Below are 17,941 nucleotides of genomic sequence, written 5' to 3' on the forward strand. Positions count from 1 at the left end.
ACTGAAAACATAACTTTCAAAAATTAGTACTAAGAATTGCACAAAACTTGTTCATACCAACAGAAAATATAGTTTATATATAAGATATCTTATCCAGTACTTGTTGAAACAAGTGAGTTTTTCTTAATAATAAAATCAGAGTGTCTCTACATATGAACATGTTTGAAAATAAAAATTATTTATTTAAAACTTTCAAATTCCAAATGACTATTTGAGAAGAAAATTGCATGACCTTTGTGAGAAGACATTACTTAGTTCAGTTTTCGGACTGAGTACAAAGTTCACATTGGAGTAAACGCATATTGTATTTTTTTTGTCACCATTACTCTGTTCTGTGTCAAGGACCTCTCTCAATTACTAGTTCATTCAAAATACATTCAACACCTCTTTTACAAAAATAACATTATGAACAACTAGAAAAGCTTGCACTCTTGCAGGAATACTTTCAATTTCAGTGCTTTGATGATGACTTCTGACCATTTTTAGTTGTTTAAGGTCACATAAAACATGCACATAATGAAATACATATTTCCTGAGGTTTAACTATGCAAAATTTTATTTGAACATGTTTCAGTTTTTCTTGGCATAATATTTGTAATTCGTATTTTAAATCTGTTTTACATTATTTCAAATTGATTTTATGATATTCCCTGCCTTTAACAGGTTCTTCAGTACACATGAAATAGCTGAGCATGTCTGAGGTGCTGGAGCCAAAAATATTTGAATTCCTGGATATATTTCTGGGAGTTAGCCATAAGTTCATCGTTCTTTTTCTTTATTAACACCCCCTGAAATTGATATTGTAGCATGCATACATAGGCATTTCCAATGCATTACCAAACAATTTAGCATTATATCAGAGAAGTACATATTTGACATGCCGAGTTAAAGTTGTGGGACATACACTAAGGGCTTCCACAAATTTTATTGCCACACAATGTGGATTTAGGCATAAAACATTATCATTTACACTAAAATCTGGGTCATGCTAAAATAAAATCTGTCGTAAAAACTAAGTATCTGCACATCCATTAGGAATGGATTACATAAATTTAGGCTTAAAACAACATATTTCTCTCTGAAAATGTCACAAAAGAGAAAAGACCGACAGAAATTCATATTGAATGAACTAAATATAATACTAAACAATGCATGCATCATTAATTTTACATTAATATGATTATCATTCATTAATAACACTTAATAATATTCAAATGTAACCTGAGAGTAATCCTACTTCATTAAACTATGAAGTCATGGATAGGTGTATCCAGCATTTTGAAGCAGATATACATGTAGATATCCCCACCTAACTCTTCACTAGAGTCACTCTGCATCAGTTATGACACATTAAAATCTGAGTTTTCCTTGTAGTTTAATTAATGTGAATAATTCATACAAAATCTCAATTGAAAAAGAATTAGAAAAACTTCATCTGCATTTATGGTAGTATGCATTTATTATAAATGAGGCAAATATGTAACTGAATAAATTGTAATTTAGTTCTGTCAGACAAAATCAATTAATACTATAATGTAATCATGAAACAATCTCATCTTATTAGACAACTGACAGGAAATATCACTTTACTTTTACAACTATGTACATCTACATAATACCCCGCAATATGCCGCAAGGGCATGTGGTGGGGGGTGTTAGGTTACCACCCATAAAAGGAACAAAACCACAAACAAAATCAACACATAAATGCTAAACTATACCCACAGTGGCGTATGCATTCATGCAAAAAACCTTTCATCCTACACGTATGCAAATAAATTTACTATCATCAAGCAGATAATAGGATGCAGTATGAAATTTATCCAATAATGTGCAAGCTAGAACATGAAAAGTAAGAAGGTGAAATTCCACTACCACATGAACATGCAACATAAAACGCTCTCCTCCCCAAGGACACAGGTAGGGAATGTGACCCAAACGCTGCAGGTAGCGGGAGGGTCCCTCCATGGAGAGAGACGACACACTATATATTGGCACTCTTCTGACTATTTTTTCAGCATAAGACAATCCAAAGATTATTTATTAATCAACTAATCCAAATACAGCACAAATCAATTATCAGGCACCATCTAACAGTAAAATTTGATGAAACAAATAATATTAACAGGGGCTTAAATGAAAAATTATGAAAATTATACACAAAATTTTAACTGTCATCTCTCTTCTTCATACTAAATGCGTTATCAAAATAATATTTACTAACAATAATTTTGGTTCACTGCACCTAAGATTTCACCCGAAACATTCCACGGAACATACCAGAGTGAATGTATATGATGAATTCTCTGCCTACCTGGCAAATTTACCATTTACATTTACAAGGGTGCATAGATGCTCACTACGTCCTTCGGAAAAAATAGAAAAACAAATTATTTTAGGTAATTTTTTCATTTTTCAAAATAACCTCCTTTAGCTCAATGCACCTTTCCTAGCAATTCTCCAACTTTTTCCAGCCGTTCAAATAGTAGGATTTCTGAAGGTCCTCAAAATAGGCATTTATGTCGCCAATGACCTCCTTGTTCAACGTGAATTGTTTCCCTGTCAAGCCACTTTTTCAAGTTTGGAAATATGAAAAAGTCAATGGGGGCCAAATCTTGTGAATATGGTTGATTTAGTAATAAATCACACTTTAATTCCATAATTTTTGGCATCAAAACTGCACAAGTGTGAACCCATGGATTGTCTTGATGGAAAGGAATTTTCTTCTTTGCCTAGTAAGGATATTTCTTGATTTTTCCACTCAACCAATGTAAAAACTACGCTCAATGCTCTTCATTTAATGTTTGTCCTTCTGGCAAGTAATCTATATAGATGATTCTATATGCATCCCATAAAACTGTGGCCATCACCTTGCCTGAACAGTTCCTTTGCCTCTGGAGTGCAGCAGTGTATTCATGTTTCATTGTCAGTTCTTATGTATCACCGCAAATATCAGGATTGCGAAGGGAAAAACACCACAGCAGCCACTTGCCACCACAGAGAGCAAACGTGGCTCCTGCCTTGTTAATTTTTTCCACACCTAATTTTTTGTGGCCAATTTAAAAAATGTACCTTGAGATATACCTCAACTATTTCACATACTATTCATCGATTACTCAAAACCAAGTTGTTTCTTGATTTCTTCACTGAACTGGTGTAATGATGCATGATACTCTCCATTTATAATAAGTCCTTCTTGCAAGTAACTGACTCTCCGATGATTGTGTAAGCATCTCAAAAAACCATGGCCATCACCTTTTCGGCTGATTTCAAAATCTTCACCTTCTTTGGAGCTGGATTGGGTTGCCTTTATATAAACCCACTGCTTTTTGTCTCTGTGGAAGTGTAGTAGTATATCCATGTTTCATCAGCCAGCAGGTATGTACGAGGGTCATCCGGAAAGTAGTACCCGTTCGTGAAATAAAGACACAAAAGTAAATATTAACAAACATAAAAAATTTTATTTGAAAGAGGATACTTTAAACTACTTCTCAACATAATCTCCAAGCAAATTAAGGCATTTGTCATAACGTGTGACAAGTTTCTGTATTCCTGCTGCATAGTCCTTCGCCGCCAGCTCATTGAGATACAGGGTCACTCCTTCTTTAAGTTCTTCATCGCTGTCAAATCTTTTTCCTGCCAAAAAGTCTTTAAGCTTTGTAAAGAGATGAAAATCTGAAGGGGCCAAGTCCGGGCTATACGGTGGATGGTCGAAAGTTTCCCATTTGAATTGCTGCAAAAGTTTTTGTGTTATCCCAGCTGCATGAGGCCTGGCATTGTCATGAACGAGAATGACACCAGTAGACAATAGACCTCGCCGCCGATTTTGTATTGCCCGCCGTAATTTCTTTAATGTTTCACAATACGCATTGGCATTAATAGTGTCTCCACGGGCCATAAAATCAATAAGCAATACACCTCGTCGATCCCAGAAAATGGTTGCCATGAGTTTCCTGGTGGACAGAACTGTCTTGAATTTTTTTGGTTTGTTTGGTGAATGAGCATGATGCCACTCCATTGACTGTCGTTTACTCTCAGGTGATGCATAACAAACCCATGTTTCGTCACCAGTAATTATGCGAGTCAAGAAAGAGTCTCCTTCATCAGAATAACGTCCCAAAAACGTCAGTGCTGCAGCCATACGCTTGGTTTTGTGCTCATCTGTAAGCTTGCGAGGGACCCATCTTGCACAAATTTTTGCATAATGCAGATGGTGTTTAACAATTTCATGAACAATTGTTCGAGAAACATTGGGAAAATGCTCACAGATGTCATCAATTGTGACGCGCCGATCGTTCCTCACGAATTCGTCAACTGAGCTCACCAGTTGGTCTGTAATGACAGACGGTCTCTCCGAACGCTCATCGTCGTGTGTGTTCCCCCTCCCCATGTTGAAGTTGCGACATCACCGCCGAACAGACGACTCGTCCATTACATTGTCTCCATACACCTCCTTTAATTGGCGATGAATATCACATGGGCGAACGTTTCTTGCATTGAGGAATTTAATCACTGCCCTCACTTCACAACTGGCGGCGTTCTCAATTTTTTTAAACATTGTAAACAATCACAGAAACAACACAGGCAATGCTAGCGTCACGCAACTTGGCTCAGAGAAGGCAGACAAGCCACTGAAGCTATCTGACCTCGTCCAGCGGCTACTCGCGTCGTCAGCACTTCATGCGGCACGAACGGGTACTACTTTCCGGATGACCCTCGTATCAATGCAGAATGCAGGATTGCAAAGGAAAAGCAGCAAACCAGCCTCCTAATTGATCATATGATTGCATCTATCCTGCACTTAGAACAAATGCGGTACCCATCTTTCCAAGATTTTTTTCACAACCAATTTTTCCTGCAAAATTGAGAATACTATACTTGTGATATGCCTGTGGCTTCAACTATCTCGTGAACTTTGATTCAACGATCACTCAAAATCATATAATGGATGTCAATCATTTCAGAGGAAGTTACTTCCACTGATAATCACATATTATGTCCATCATTTGAGGATTCACGGCCATCCTTTAATTCACATACCCAAAAGTAAACAGTAGAAAACACAGGCACAGATGTGCCATGAACTTCATCCAACTCAGTTTTGATCTCTTTCAGTGTTAAGCCTTTTAAATCTTAGTGGTTAATCACCACACAGAACTAATTTTTTCCCCATTTTTCTAAATAAAACCAAAGTTTGCAGCTTCAATCAACAATAAAAATTAAACCATGTGAAGCTCATGGCTAAAATTCTAACAGCAATCTAGCGAGATAAGAGGCTTGCTAAAACCAAACCTTTTCAAATGCTACGAGTGCCATCTTTTGGAGTTTATAAGGACAAATGGAAGGAATCATGTAGATGAAAAGAGGTAACTGGGTGAGGGTATTCTAAGAGGGCCAAATGTATACATTAGAGAGGGATCAGGTTATTGTGAATTGTGACAAAATGGAAGAATGTTAGGAGGCACTAATGAAAATGAATTTAACCTAGCCTTAAACCAAAAAATGCCGGCCTCACTCCAGGCAACTTTTCTCAATTCATAAAAATCATATAACGATTGAATTATTATTATTTCATGCTTTATTCTCTCTTTTGGACCTCATTATTATTTATTGCCCTTTTAACTTTCAGAAAATTATTGTAAATAATAATGCAAACAATTGTAAAATAATAATAACATTTTTTCATGAATCCTGCACATCTCTTTAAAATAACCTGGCAATTTTCACATGAAATGAAGCAATTATAGCAAGAAATAATGCGCTCTACGGCCTCTCAGTTAAAATAAGAGGGGGGGGGGGAAGAAACCTTGGCCTCGTGAAGGATTCCAGTCAGGATAGTGTGCGTGTGGCTGTGTGCGGTCCCTGATGTGGATTAATTTCCCGTAAACCACCACAGAGGGTATTCTGGTCGAGAGGTTGTGGTTGGTCCCTGGCATGGTCCCCATTAAACCAACACAACAATTGGTTTGACGAGAGTTGCGACTAATTATTACGGCCATTGGAGTTTCTCCCCCCCTCTTATTTTGAAGCAATTATGCTTAGTATTCTACGGGTTAAAAGAAACATGAAAATCCATGAATTGTGTGAATCTTATAGAAATTTTGCTATGGCCCTTAGTGACTTTTCCTTCTTTAGCCCTTAAGCACAAAAGCCACCCGATAGAGAATAAGAAAACCACAGCCATTGTGAGTCGACCCAGCACTGCAGGAGCATAATTCAACTGGTCTTCAAATCAGGAAATCCTTACTTTGGGACATTTTATTTGTGTTAAAAAAACATGAATTCACAATGGTGTTGCGCTATGCCAACTCTATAATATTCTCTTGGTATCAGCCAGCTGTGGAAAGACTGTAATCTTAAGTATTTATCTTTGAATTCATCAATATAAGCTTTTGGATACAGAAACTGTAAAGGCCAATATTATATTTATTAGTTAAGGTCCACGTCATCAGACATTTTGGATCTAAAAGTTATTGAAAGTATAAAAATTTCCATACAAAATCCACACTTCAATGTGGCATTAGCCTATGGGTGTGATAGCAGCATGAATTACCCTCTGCATTGTGCAAATGAAATTTTGTAGCTTTTTTTCATCAGTTACATTACAGCAAATCTAAATGAAACTTACGTACATAAAAGAAACTAAATATAATCATGCTAAACATAATTCAAAATAAGGATACCATTTTCAGAGCTCTAACCCATTTTTGCAGAGTGGCGAACAGAATGTAAGAATGAGAAAGAAATGCAGTTATTTGTTAAGGTGGTAAATGAAAAGTACAAGATTTAAAAAAAATAGGATATTGAGTTTCAATTCTGAAATAATCGAGTACATGTCATATTATATGATTCACATGTTTCTCAGAAACTTCTGGAAGGTAGCAGTCATTTGTAAATTTATTACTGCAGGAATCAGGGGTCTCAAAAATGTGAATTATGTTGACACTGTACAAAGAATTCATCGAACCATTACATTTAATAAGTGCAACTTCATAATTAACTAATGCACAAATGCCCCTTATTTCCTTCTTCTATCAAACTAATGCTCGGGTTCCTTTATTTTTTACTTTTCCAACGATATTCTAATCTAAGAGTCTAAGTACATCACTGAATAATTCAATGATAAAGAAAAAAATCAACCTTAATAAATTTGTTTTTCCATTCCTTACAATAACTTTGAACAGATTTTTAGTTTAAGAACCCTGTGGTCACCTCCCTAAGTATTTGAGAGAGTTTCTTCAGTTCCACAGTTGGCTCTATTTCTAGTCATGCTTGATTCCTGCACCCACGTTCTGTGGGAGGAGAAGGCTCCCTTGCCTTCTGACCCATTCCATCCCTCCTCCCCCCATACCACTCCCCTCTTTCTCCCGTGCAGCCCTCCCAATCAAGGACTTCCTTCTTAGCTACAGGATACGGCTCATTGTGGATGGGGGACCCAAGAGGGACTTGTATCTGGGTGGGGTGGGGGACGCTTTACATCACGGAAGATGGAAGGGGGGAGTGTCACAATTGCATTTGGAATTCACATGGAACAAAAGATAAAAAGACTCCTTCGTGCTTTTCATGTGGCTGGAAACACTTAAAATCCTTATATGAAGTGAAGCATCCACAGCATATAAGTTTGGGATTACTTTTTTTAATCAGAGAATAAGAAAGTTTTGTGAGACCATCGACATGCTTTGGCAAATATGCTGAAATAGTTATCAGAATCCTTTGCTTCCAGATGAAGAAACTCACATTCATGTTATGAGTTCATTGTAGACTAGAATTTATCTTGCCATTGCCTATTACTATTTCTTATTGATATTAAAAATCTTGAGGAAGCTGCAGGTTTTAGCTTTCTTCATTAAATCAATTTCAATAATTTTCTATTGGTCGTTTAAAGGTGATTCCTAGTCAACAAAAATCAGGAGAGTTAGTGAATAAGTTTAAATTATTTAAATATTAAAATAATTTTTTTAACTTCCAGCTCTAGCAGAACATGATGTATTGCATGCCACGCGAAATGCACTCAACATTTTCAGGAGACGAATGGCAAAAGGCACGCTCTCCAAGGGAAAATGGAGGCTATTGGGCTGAAGCAGGGCAATTACTGTTTCAAAGATATTACAGCAAGATCTCAGAATTCACCAGAGTAAACAAGTCCTTGCAATAAAATGGATAGTATTAAATTAGAAACACCAAGACATGCATTTTTGGTTGCCTCTATGCAAATTGGCCTTTGCAAGGAGATGTCTTAATGGAATGGAAAAGATGTGGTTAGAGGTCGAATCTATTTTTGGGACATAGGGATCCCTGAAGAAAGTCCTGAAATAAAGGTTTGCATTGAAAGCTAATTGTTGTCACTAATGTACGAAAAGAGACAATCTTATCGAAAGCACATCCTCTAGATGAGGTAAATTGCAAGTAGAATAACCTATATCCAGAGATACTGTATGTCATCCACGTTCTTTGGAACAATGAAGGGAATAAATAAGGTAATACTGTACAGGGCCCACACATTTTCAGAAAATCAAGAGATGATGAAATATTATGAGATTATGAAGAGTGAATAGGATTAAGACAAATGATGATATTGAAAACTGGTTACTTGCTCAAAATCTCTGCCACACCATTCAAACGTTTAGTGACCAGAGGGTACACACCATCCAGCATTTAATCAAAAGAATTAAATATGTGAAATCACTACATAAGAACACATCCTCAGGGATATGTTCAATAATAATGCAAGATCACATTATCAGAGATGACAAAAACTACCCTATTGAACTTGAAAGTTTCAATAAACTAACTTAAAAACATGGTGAAAGAAGAACTGATTTTAGATGGAAAACAAACTCAATTTCAAAGGCCCATTACAGGGATTTGAATATTATTTAAATGGAACATTTAAATGTGTGTTGACTTTATGCACTCTTGTCTTTCTACACATGGTAATGCACAAAGATTGAGGTTTACTAAATAAATCTTCTTTAACTAGTAATGCCAAATGGGTAAAACTATTATACAGACAGACATATGCACACAAAGAAGCAACTGTAATAGCAGTACCGCCTACTTATCCAGAATTTATAACTTAAAACAATGGAGTATCATTATGCAAATAGCAGTTCAATATTTTTATCTCAACAACCACAACTACTGATGCACCAAATACATTGAGAAAATAGTTTCAGTGAGTTCATTGAATAAATTAGGTCAATTATCTTTGAATAATGTTGAGAAATACCACAATAACCGAGGGATCCATACAAAGTTGTAATCTACAACTTGTTGAATTTCAAGAGAATTCGTCATCAAATTAATGAGAACAATGGCTAACAGAGCAATGAGGCATAGGGTGACAATATAATATAAAGTGAGGGAAACTTTCAATTTCAAAAAATAAAAGAAAATTAAAAACTTACAGGTATTTGTGATGTCCGTAGGAACTCCAAGAGAGCTTCTAGAGAGCCCAAAGTTGAAGCTTGAACATACACTCCTCTCTCCTGAAGCTTAATGGCATTCAAGGCATGGCTCAGCTCACGTGCAACCTCTTCTCGCAGAATTTCCACTTCATCCGGGTGGTTGGCAACAAGCAAGTTGAGGCCTTTAAAAATAAACACAATCAGAAAAGACTTCCCACACCTCATCATTGCTTCTGCATTAGGGAGCAGAGAATTGCGATTATATAAATGATTTCATTCCACAACAGGACTTAAATCACTATTTAAAATCCAATCAAAAGTGGTATATCATGCCATAATTTATGGATACCAGCAAATCAAATCTTCATACACATCTGACAAACTTATTTGTAATTGAAGCTCATTCAACTAATGTGAATGTGCAATGGCCTGAACACACCAAAAGACGCATCAGCATCATCAGGAATTCCCATATTGCTAGTATTATTCCCAACTTTAAAAAATTGCCCTATTTTATTAAAAGCAAACGAGTAATTCCAGACTTCTATGTGATTTCCTGATTTTTCCCACCGATTTTTACCCAAGTGAATGCCATCCATACCCTGCCATTTTTGCTCTTTTCTTGAATACCTATTTTTGCTTTTTCACATTGGGACTGTGACAGGGTCCATTTGGTACTGCCAATGTATATTGCATGAAAGAAATATTTAACAAGTTTCTCCGCCACATAATGTTTTAATGATGACATTTTTAAACACAGCAGACGGAATCAATTGGTCAGCCATATTGAGTGCCTTGCAGGTATTGTTTCCAGAGGCCAAATAATTAGTCTGCTGCCAAGCATAATAGATAGTTTAAGAGCCGCAATTAACAAGTTCAAGTCATCTGTTAGATTGAGTGGCCAAATGGAATATATAGCCTCAAACTGACTGACCCAGCACTCTGGACTAACTCCTTGGAAATCCTAAATTGCACATCATATTCTCAACTAAAAAATAAATTCCTCTCTTCTCACATTATCGAATAAAATAAGTAATAATATAGGTTTCTATGTCTCTTGATTTTCTTAACTTCATGGTCAATGTTAGGTGAGAATTAGAATTCACCCCAAGTAAACCACCAAGCTACTGAGAACATAATATGTATACACAGTGATGAAGTACACATTCCCACTGAGTATTACATTTCTTACAGTTGAAATTGCTTTTTCATTCAACAAAAATGGTCACTATTGTTCATATTACCCCCGACTTGGTTTTTTTTAATACGAATTTTTGTTGTCATAATTATTGACCCAAGTAATAATGAATGCATTTCTATTACACCAAAAGTAGAACTATGACAGGATACATACTGTAAACCATGAAGTTAATACATTGAAAGAGACATTGACAATTACTACACATATCAAAGGGGTGGGGATATCAAGAAAAAAACAGGGCCAATTGTTCCTGATTTGAAAAACTTTCTGCAAAAATCAATACTTTTGAATAAAAATATTGTGAACATATTAATGTCATCCTTGTAAAATTATATGAAAATTCCAACTAACACCAGTGAAAAGTGGCATTCAAAATAAAATTGGCCCTTCAGGTTGAATTGGAATTAAAAATTATTTTAGAAATGCAAATATAGTCAATACTTGTACATATGATTCCCTCAGGCTTACTCATTGGAATAGCACTGCATTCATTTTTAGCAATAAAATAATGGAATATTCCACATATGTCATTTATAACCCATTGATGTCAATGGCACAGTGTAGTTCAATAGGTAAATTAACTTGAAAATTTTGGTGGTGTATCAGAATTGATATACAGAGTGCGGCAACATAACTTCCTTGCATGAAACGAGCACCAATCAGGCTGCACAGGTTGTAGCTAGGTAAGAGAGGTTTCATTCAACAACCGGAGTTCTGAAGTTTTTCCCCTGCCCCGGTCAGTCACCATCATGCATTGGACCAGGGAGGAGTATTCATCTGCTGTCGAGGCCTAACTGATTTGATTTTTAAACTGTGTAAAACAAAACTTTTTTATTAACCTACATTTAAAAAATAATAAAAAGATTCTACTTCATAAAATGGGTTTTATTACATTTTGAAAAAAAGGCAGTTATATTGCCGCACCCTATATTATAATAAAATTTGCGTGGAGCACTAAAATAATTATATCTTCAAATATCAATTCAGGTAAATTATTGCTCAAGAGGAATTTTGAGGATATAAATAAAAACTTTGCGATTTTCATGGTCATTTTCCATTTTGGTAACCACGCAAACACAATAAATAAAATAAAGGCAATTAAGGAACACACAGTGGTAACCTTTACAGATTACAATGATGTATATTACTCAGACTCATGACATCTCTTACCAGCAATACTCTTTTCTAAATCCTTGGCAGCTATTTTCACTCCCTGGGCAGCTTTAATTTCCTTATACTCTATGTATGCATTCTAGAAATGGATAAAATGACAATGAGTACAAAACAAAAATACTGAGGATAAAAGCATTAATTCAAATTAAAAGTTGCTTTTTATTCAGTTGGGATTTTTTTTTTCACCGATTAGAAATGAAATAAAAAATATTATACTATATAAACTTATACAGTTGAACCCCACAATAGTATCATTAATTCCAGGATTTTTCTCATTAGGTGAAAAACTCATTTAGTGAAGCAATTTTTCCCACATATATTAAAGTAAAATATGATAATAAATTCCATGTTGAAAGAAATAAATTATGTACAAGGTTAATCCAAAGAAAATTATATACATATATATTATTATTATTATTTATTATTAGGTAATCTACCGGTTAAGGTAGGTTTTTGGATGGACACAGCTACTAAATAAATATTTTGTGACTCCTAACAAAACTCAAAATCCATCATCCTACTCTACATCAGGTCCCTCTTCATCTCTGAGTACTTTCTTCCTCCCTTCATCCCGTCCAACATCCCGATCCTGTTCCTTCCCCTTCATCGTTTGCCCAACATTCTCCCCTCTATCACAGTCTTCAACATCCCACTGCTGGTCAATACCCCCTTCATCCACTTTTCCTGCCTCCATAGGATTTCTCTCAACAAATCCCTGTCCTCTCCCACCATACCAAGTACTTCCTCATTTGTTTTCTTCTCTGTCCATTTCACCTTCTCCATTCTTCTCCCACCCACATTTCAAAAGCCTCCAGTCTCGTCTATCCTCTTGCTTCACTGACCACGTACATGGCTACACTCCATATCAAAGTTTTTATGAGTCTTTTCTTAATATCCTTACTCAATGTCCCTGTCATCAACTCCCTCCTCCTTGTAAAAGCCTCTTTGCCTAGCGTAATTCTTCTCCTTACGTCCCTACTACTTTGACCGTGTTGGTCCAATACACTACCGAGATATGTACACTGTTCTACCTGCTCTAGTTTTTGCCCTCCTATTTTAATGTTAAGCTTAGCCTTTTTCTTTCTAGAAAATCGCATAACCTTTGTTTTATTAATATTGATTCTCATCCCATACCTGTCGCACTGAATATCTAATTCACTCAGCAATGCTTGCAACCCCTTGGCTGACTGACAGACTAAAGCTTGGTCATCAGCAAACCTAACTGATTTTACCAATTACCCACCTACCTTCATTCCTACCTCCAGTTCTTCCCATGCCTCTTTAATCATTTCCTCTACATACAGGTTGAACAGCAACGGTGATAATGGGCAACCCTGCCTTAGACCTCTTCCTAACACTGACCAACCGGACTCCCCGTTCCCCACTCGCACCTGAGCAGTCTGAGACATGTACAGGTTGCGGATTAGCCTCCTTTCCCTCCAATCTATTCCTATTTTCTGCAGAATACTCATTAGTTTTTCCCAATTCACTCTATCAAACGCTTTTTCGAAATCTACAAAACAGGCATATACCTCCTGGTTGTATACTATATTCCTCTCAATTAATAATCTCATTACTGCAATGGCATCACGTGTACCTCTCCCCTTCCTAAACCCAAACTGATCATCCCCTCAGTAATCATTTGCCCTACTATCTATCCTTTTGTTTATGATCCTTAGAACAACTTTAGCTGCATGGGATATCAAACTTATTGTCCTGTAGTCCTCACATGATGTAGCCTTTACCTTTTTTGGAATTGGAACTAAAACTGATCTCACAAAGTCTTCCAGCCAGATTCCTTCCTCATAGATACTACGAATGAGCCCATATAGCCTCTTCTTTCCAAATTTTCCTAAACATTTTATTAGTTCAGCGGGAATGTTATCCATCCCCACGGCTTTATTTAGTTTCATCTCCCTTAGTGCCCTTCCTATCTCATCGTCGAGTATGCCTGGACCTAAGCTATCTTCCTCTACGTCATGTTCCTTTTCTATGTCTAACTTTGTTGGCCTAAGTTCTTTACCATACAGCTCTTCTATATATTCCTTCCATATCTCTTGGATTTTTCCTGCATCATCTACTATCTTATCTGCCTTATCTGTAACTGCTATCATATATCTTCTTTTCTTACTTAGCGATAAAGATTTAACTTGGCTGTACAGCGCACCGATTTCACCCTTCCTCTGCAGACTTTCCATATCCTCGCACTGGGTCTTCCACCATGTTTCTTTTGCTTTATTTGCTGCCCGCCTCAATTTATTGTTTAATTCTTTGTACTTCATTTTGCCTAACTCTGTCCTTACATTCTTCCATTTTGGCCACTAATTATCTTTGTAATAATCTCATCCTTGATCCATGGTTTCCTAGTCCTTTTAGCGTTCACGGTTCCAATAGTGTCTTTCGCGGCTTTCGATAACCCTTTCTTGATACTTTCCCATTTTTCTTCGATAGTACTTAGCTCTTTACCATCCTGCATGATATCCTCTATCGCCTGTTTTTACTCCTTCCTTTTCAAACCATTTAATGCTTCTACATTCCATTTTCTAACCCGCCACCCCTGCCTTATCTTTTTGAAACGGCCACTACATTTCATAGCAACTAAATTGTTGTCCGAGTCCGCATCCCCTCCCGGGAAGGTGTGCGAATTCATCATACTATTCCTAAACCAGTGTCTAACCAGAATATAAACTAGCTGATACCTTTTTGAGTCACCTGGCATTTTCCATGTACACCTGCATCTTTTGTGGAGGCTAAACCAAGGGTTGGTGTGACTAACCCCTGTCTCCGGCAGAACTCAACTGCTTTCTCCCCGTGGTCATTCCTTGTGCCTAAACCGTAGTACCCCACCTCATCACCATCTCTTGCTTCGCCTACCGTCGCATTCCAATCCCCTATCAATATCAAATGTTTCCCTGCAGCAACACACTCAGTTATGTCCTCTAACTGTTCATATATCCAATCGACATCTAGAATCTATGAGTTTCTTGAAGTTACCAATGAAGTTCTCTAAATCTTCAGCCGTTGACACTCCTAGCATCATCTTAACAAGTTCAGCAAAAATCACTTTCTCCTTCTCACAAATCATATTCTCATGACTAGTGTCACATTGCAATTGCTTTTCATTCAACGTTACTTCCTTCATTACAATGGAGTGCATGCTAGATCAGCCTTACTCAAACCTCTCGGTTCTCCCTTTCATCACTTGGGTGATGCTGAGGTATCACCCAGAATCGAACCTCCGTCCTCTGGGAGGCAGGCAGCCCAGTTCTCTATCCACTTGACTAACACATCCCATTCAAGTAATAAAATATTAAATTTTCTTAGGTGGCAAACACTAAATATACCTGAAAACCATGTTTAATATATTTAAAGCACCAACAAATGATTAACATGGTAAGTTCTCATTCAGTTTATCTGCCTATTTATATGCACATCTTGTGTCCCATAAAAAATGTTGAATTAGAGGTCAACATCTCATCAAATTACATGGGCATTCACAAATCTGTCAATAATCACAATGCATTTAATACAACTAAAGACATCATATGCCTTTCAATAATGAAACTTTTCTTGCTTCCCTATGCATGAGGCACACAAACTAGAACCACTTACGCACACAAGCATTAAATTCAGAATCAAAACCATAGGAGTCGAATCCATCACTGTGGATGTCTCACCTTCACTCGTAACTCTTTCATTGGCTGCGGCATGAGAAGGGAGCGGATTTGAGTGACTACAGGTCCATCGGTGCCAGCCAGGATCATGGTGTCCCCTTCTCGTAGACGTCCATTGACAAGGATGGCATCGATTGTTGTGCCCAGGCCAGGGATGGCTTTGACTTCCAAGACAGTTGCCTGAAAGAGAGTATAAGAATAACTCTTTGTTTCAACCATCAGTGTCAGTATTTCAATCCTAACATTGGTTTGCAGCAGTCCATTCCATTCTTCTCTATTCAGTGCTGATTCCCTCATCTAATTAAATATCATAAAGATCTTTAATTAGATGTTATTTTGTCAATATTTGGCCACAAATTTGCTGTCATAAAGGCAATAAGGATAAAATTACCGTTATTTACTGCGATCTAACATTGCATTGTTTTTAAATGGAACAATTTTGTATGACAGTACATGCACACGTAAAATATAGTGGGTATCATAAAGATCTTTAATTAAATGTTATTTTGTCAACTATTCGGCCACAACTTTACTGCAATAAAGGCAATAAGGATAAAATTACTGTTATTTCCTGCGATCTAACATTGCAGTGATCTTTCTCCTTTAGTTCTGCTCCGCCAGTTTATGTCACAATCTGCTGTTTTGTGGACAGAAGTATAATTGAAACTTGGATGTTTTTCCATTACGCTAGGCGGCTTTATGAAGAGAAAACTTTCATATTTATGCCTTTTAAAGTAAAAATCTATCATGGCCATCAATGTAAAAAAATTCAAAGATAACATGAAAATGTGAAAGTGAATTAAAGTGTTTGAAAAAGTAGTTTTTGAAAGAAAAATATTTTAAATTATTAAGTTCTTGCACCAATACAATACATTAAACTCACCTGAAGATGTGCACAATAATTCATAACCTATTTATTCAAGTTGTATCCCAATTTATAACTCTCTGTCAGAGAAAACCCTCATGCATAATTGGGTGATTACCTAATTTTAATTCTTACGCCCATTCCAAGTGATAGCTCAATCCCTTTCACAGATTAAATGAAATGCAACTTAAGAAATGTTGTATTCTAAACTGGGATTCTACTATCCTCATTATTTTAACTCAAGCTTCCATTTCAACATTAAAACTCTTACCTGCAACTCTTCGGAGAACATTAGCCTTCGGGCCAACATATTCTGGCAGTTTTGTACAAGAAGAGCAAGCAGATTGCCCATTCCTTCCCCTGTTATAGCAGAGGTTGGCACCAAAGAAACATAAGTCCTTGGATCAGGGTTCTCAAAGAAGAGGGCAGCATTAAAACCCTGGAATATTAGAACATTTTATTCCAAATGCATACCAGCTATACAAAACAAATATGATATGCAAAAATAAAAAGCAGTAATGGCTCCAATACCTTAAGAAGAAATACAATTTCAAAAGCCTGTTCACACTTATCCTTTCTAATCTTGCCTTCTTATGTTAAATCAATAATAAACTCTCTTCTAAATCCAATTTTCTAAAGCCTGAAAGATATTACCTATCTACTATGAGAATTTAAATTTTAATTAAAAATTCTTCATGAACATTTTCTCTTCAATAATTGTGAGTAATGTTGACCTATTAAGCCATTGGTGCACACTCCAAGGCCTGCATGTGGTCAGAGATGGCTGATATTGATTTCAAAATATAACATCAAAGAGTATTTGAAATTTCACATTATCATTTCATTATTTTCCAATTATTTGAGTGATTCTGTCATTGAATTAAATTTATGTCAGCTTCTTAATTACTTCATAAAACATACCTAGTAATTAGTAATATAAATCAATTGCATGAAGTAATTTACATTTATATTAATTACAACTTTCTTATTATTGATAGGAAATGGTTGTGCAACACTGCATTGAAAGTTTCAAATTGCTATCTGTAATTTAAATCCATCCATTTATATCTGATGAATGAAAGCATCTCCCATTATATTTACCCACACATTCATTAACTCACACGGCAATTATAATTCAGGATGCCTAAACACACAAGTCGCTAATTACCCTCATATTTACAGTATTGGGAGTACAAGGGATTTAATTAATATTTCCAGAGTGGCACAGCATTGTCTTAATTAGTATACTTATCTAAAGCCAAATCTTACATTTAACAGGAAAGATTATGTGACTGTCCTCAGCCATTAATCATTTCTACCAATGCCTATACACATGTGAAATACTACATATAAAAAAAAATTGATCATTACAAATGTACAATAAAATTCAAATTTATTACACTAACTAAACAAATTTTAAAATCCACAGTAAAATTTTGCACAACCAAAGTAATAAAACAAAACAATTTCCCCAACCATAACCCACATCAAAAAAATTTCAAGGAAATACAAATAAAATGAACATTTCTTTGAATTTCAGAAGTTTTTTACCAAATGTTACGTTAAGAAGCACTTTTTCTCACAGTGAAAGTCCTAGTTTTACCAATGCTGCACAATAGAT

The 17,941-nt window shown here is 36.1% G+C and overlaps 1 protein-coding gene across 1 annotated transcript in view; it reads right to left on the bottom strand.

Annotated features, from left to right (window-relative positions):
- The window catches only part of eIF5B (eukaryotic translation initiation factor 5B), a 213,901-nt gene that overhangs the window by 176,564 nt on the left and 19,396 nt on the right, over positions 1-17,941 (bottom strand). Inside the window, exons 11-14 of the mRNA XM_071596911.1 lie at positions 16,592-16,759; positions 15,459-15,635; positions 11,779-11,860; positions 9,408-9,589 (exon numbers count right to left, since the gene is read on the bottom strand). Of these exons, the coding sequence (XP_071453012.1) occupies positions 9,408-9,589; positions 11,779-11,860; positions 15,459-15,635; positions 16,592-16,759 (609 nt within the window). The remainder of the gene's footprint in view (positions 1-9,407; positions 9,590-11,778; positions 11,861-15,458; positions 15,636-16,591; positions 16,760-17,941) is intronic.

This window comes from Hetaerina americana, unplaced genomic scaffold (assembly GCF_022747635.1).
Source record: "Hetaerina americana unplaced genomic scaffold, ioHetAmer1.1.p SCAF_8, whole genome shotgun sequence".
In the NCBI taxonomy this organism is placed as follows: Eukaryota; Metazoa; Arthropoda; class Insecta; order Odonata; family Calopterygidae; genus Hetaerina; species Hetaerina americana.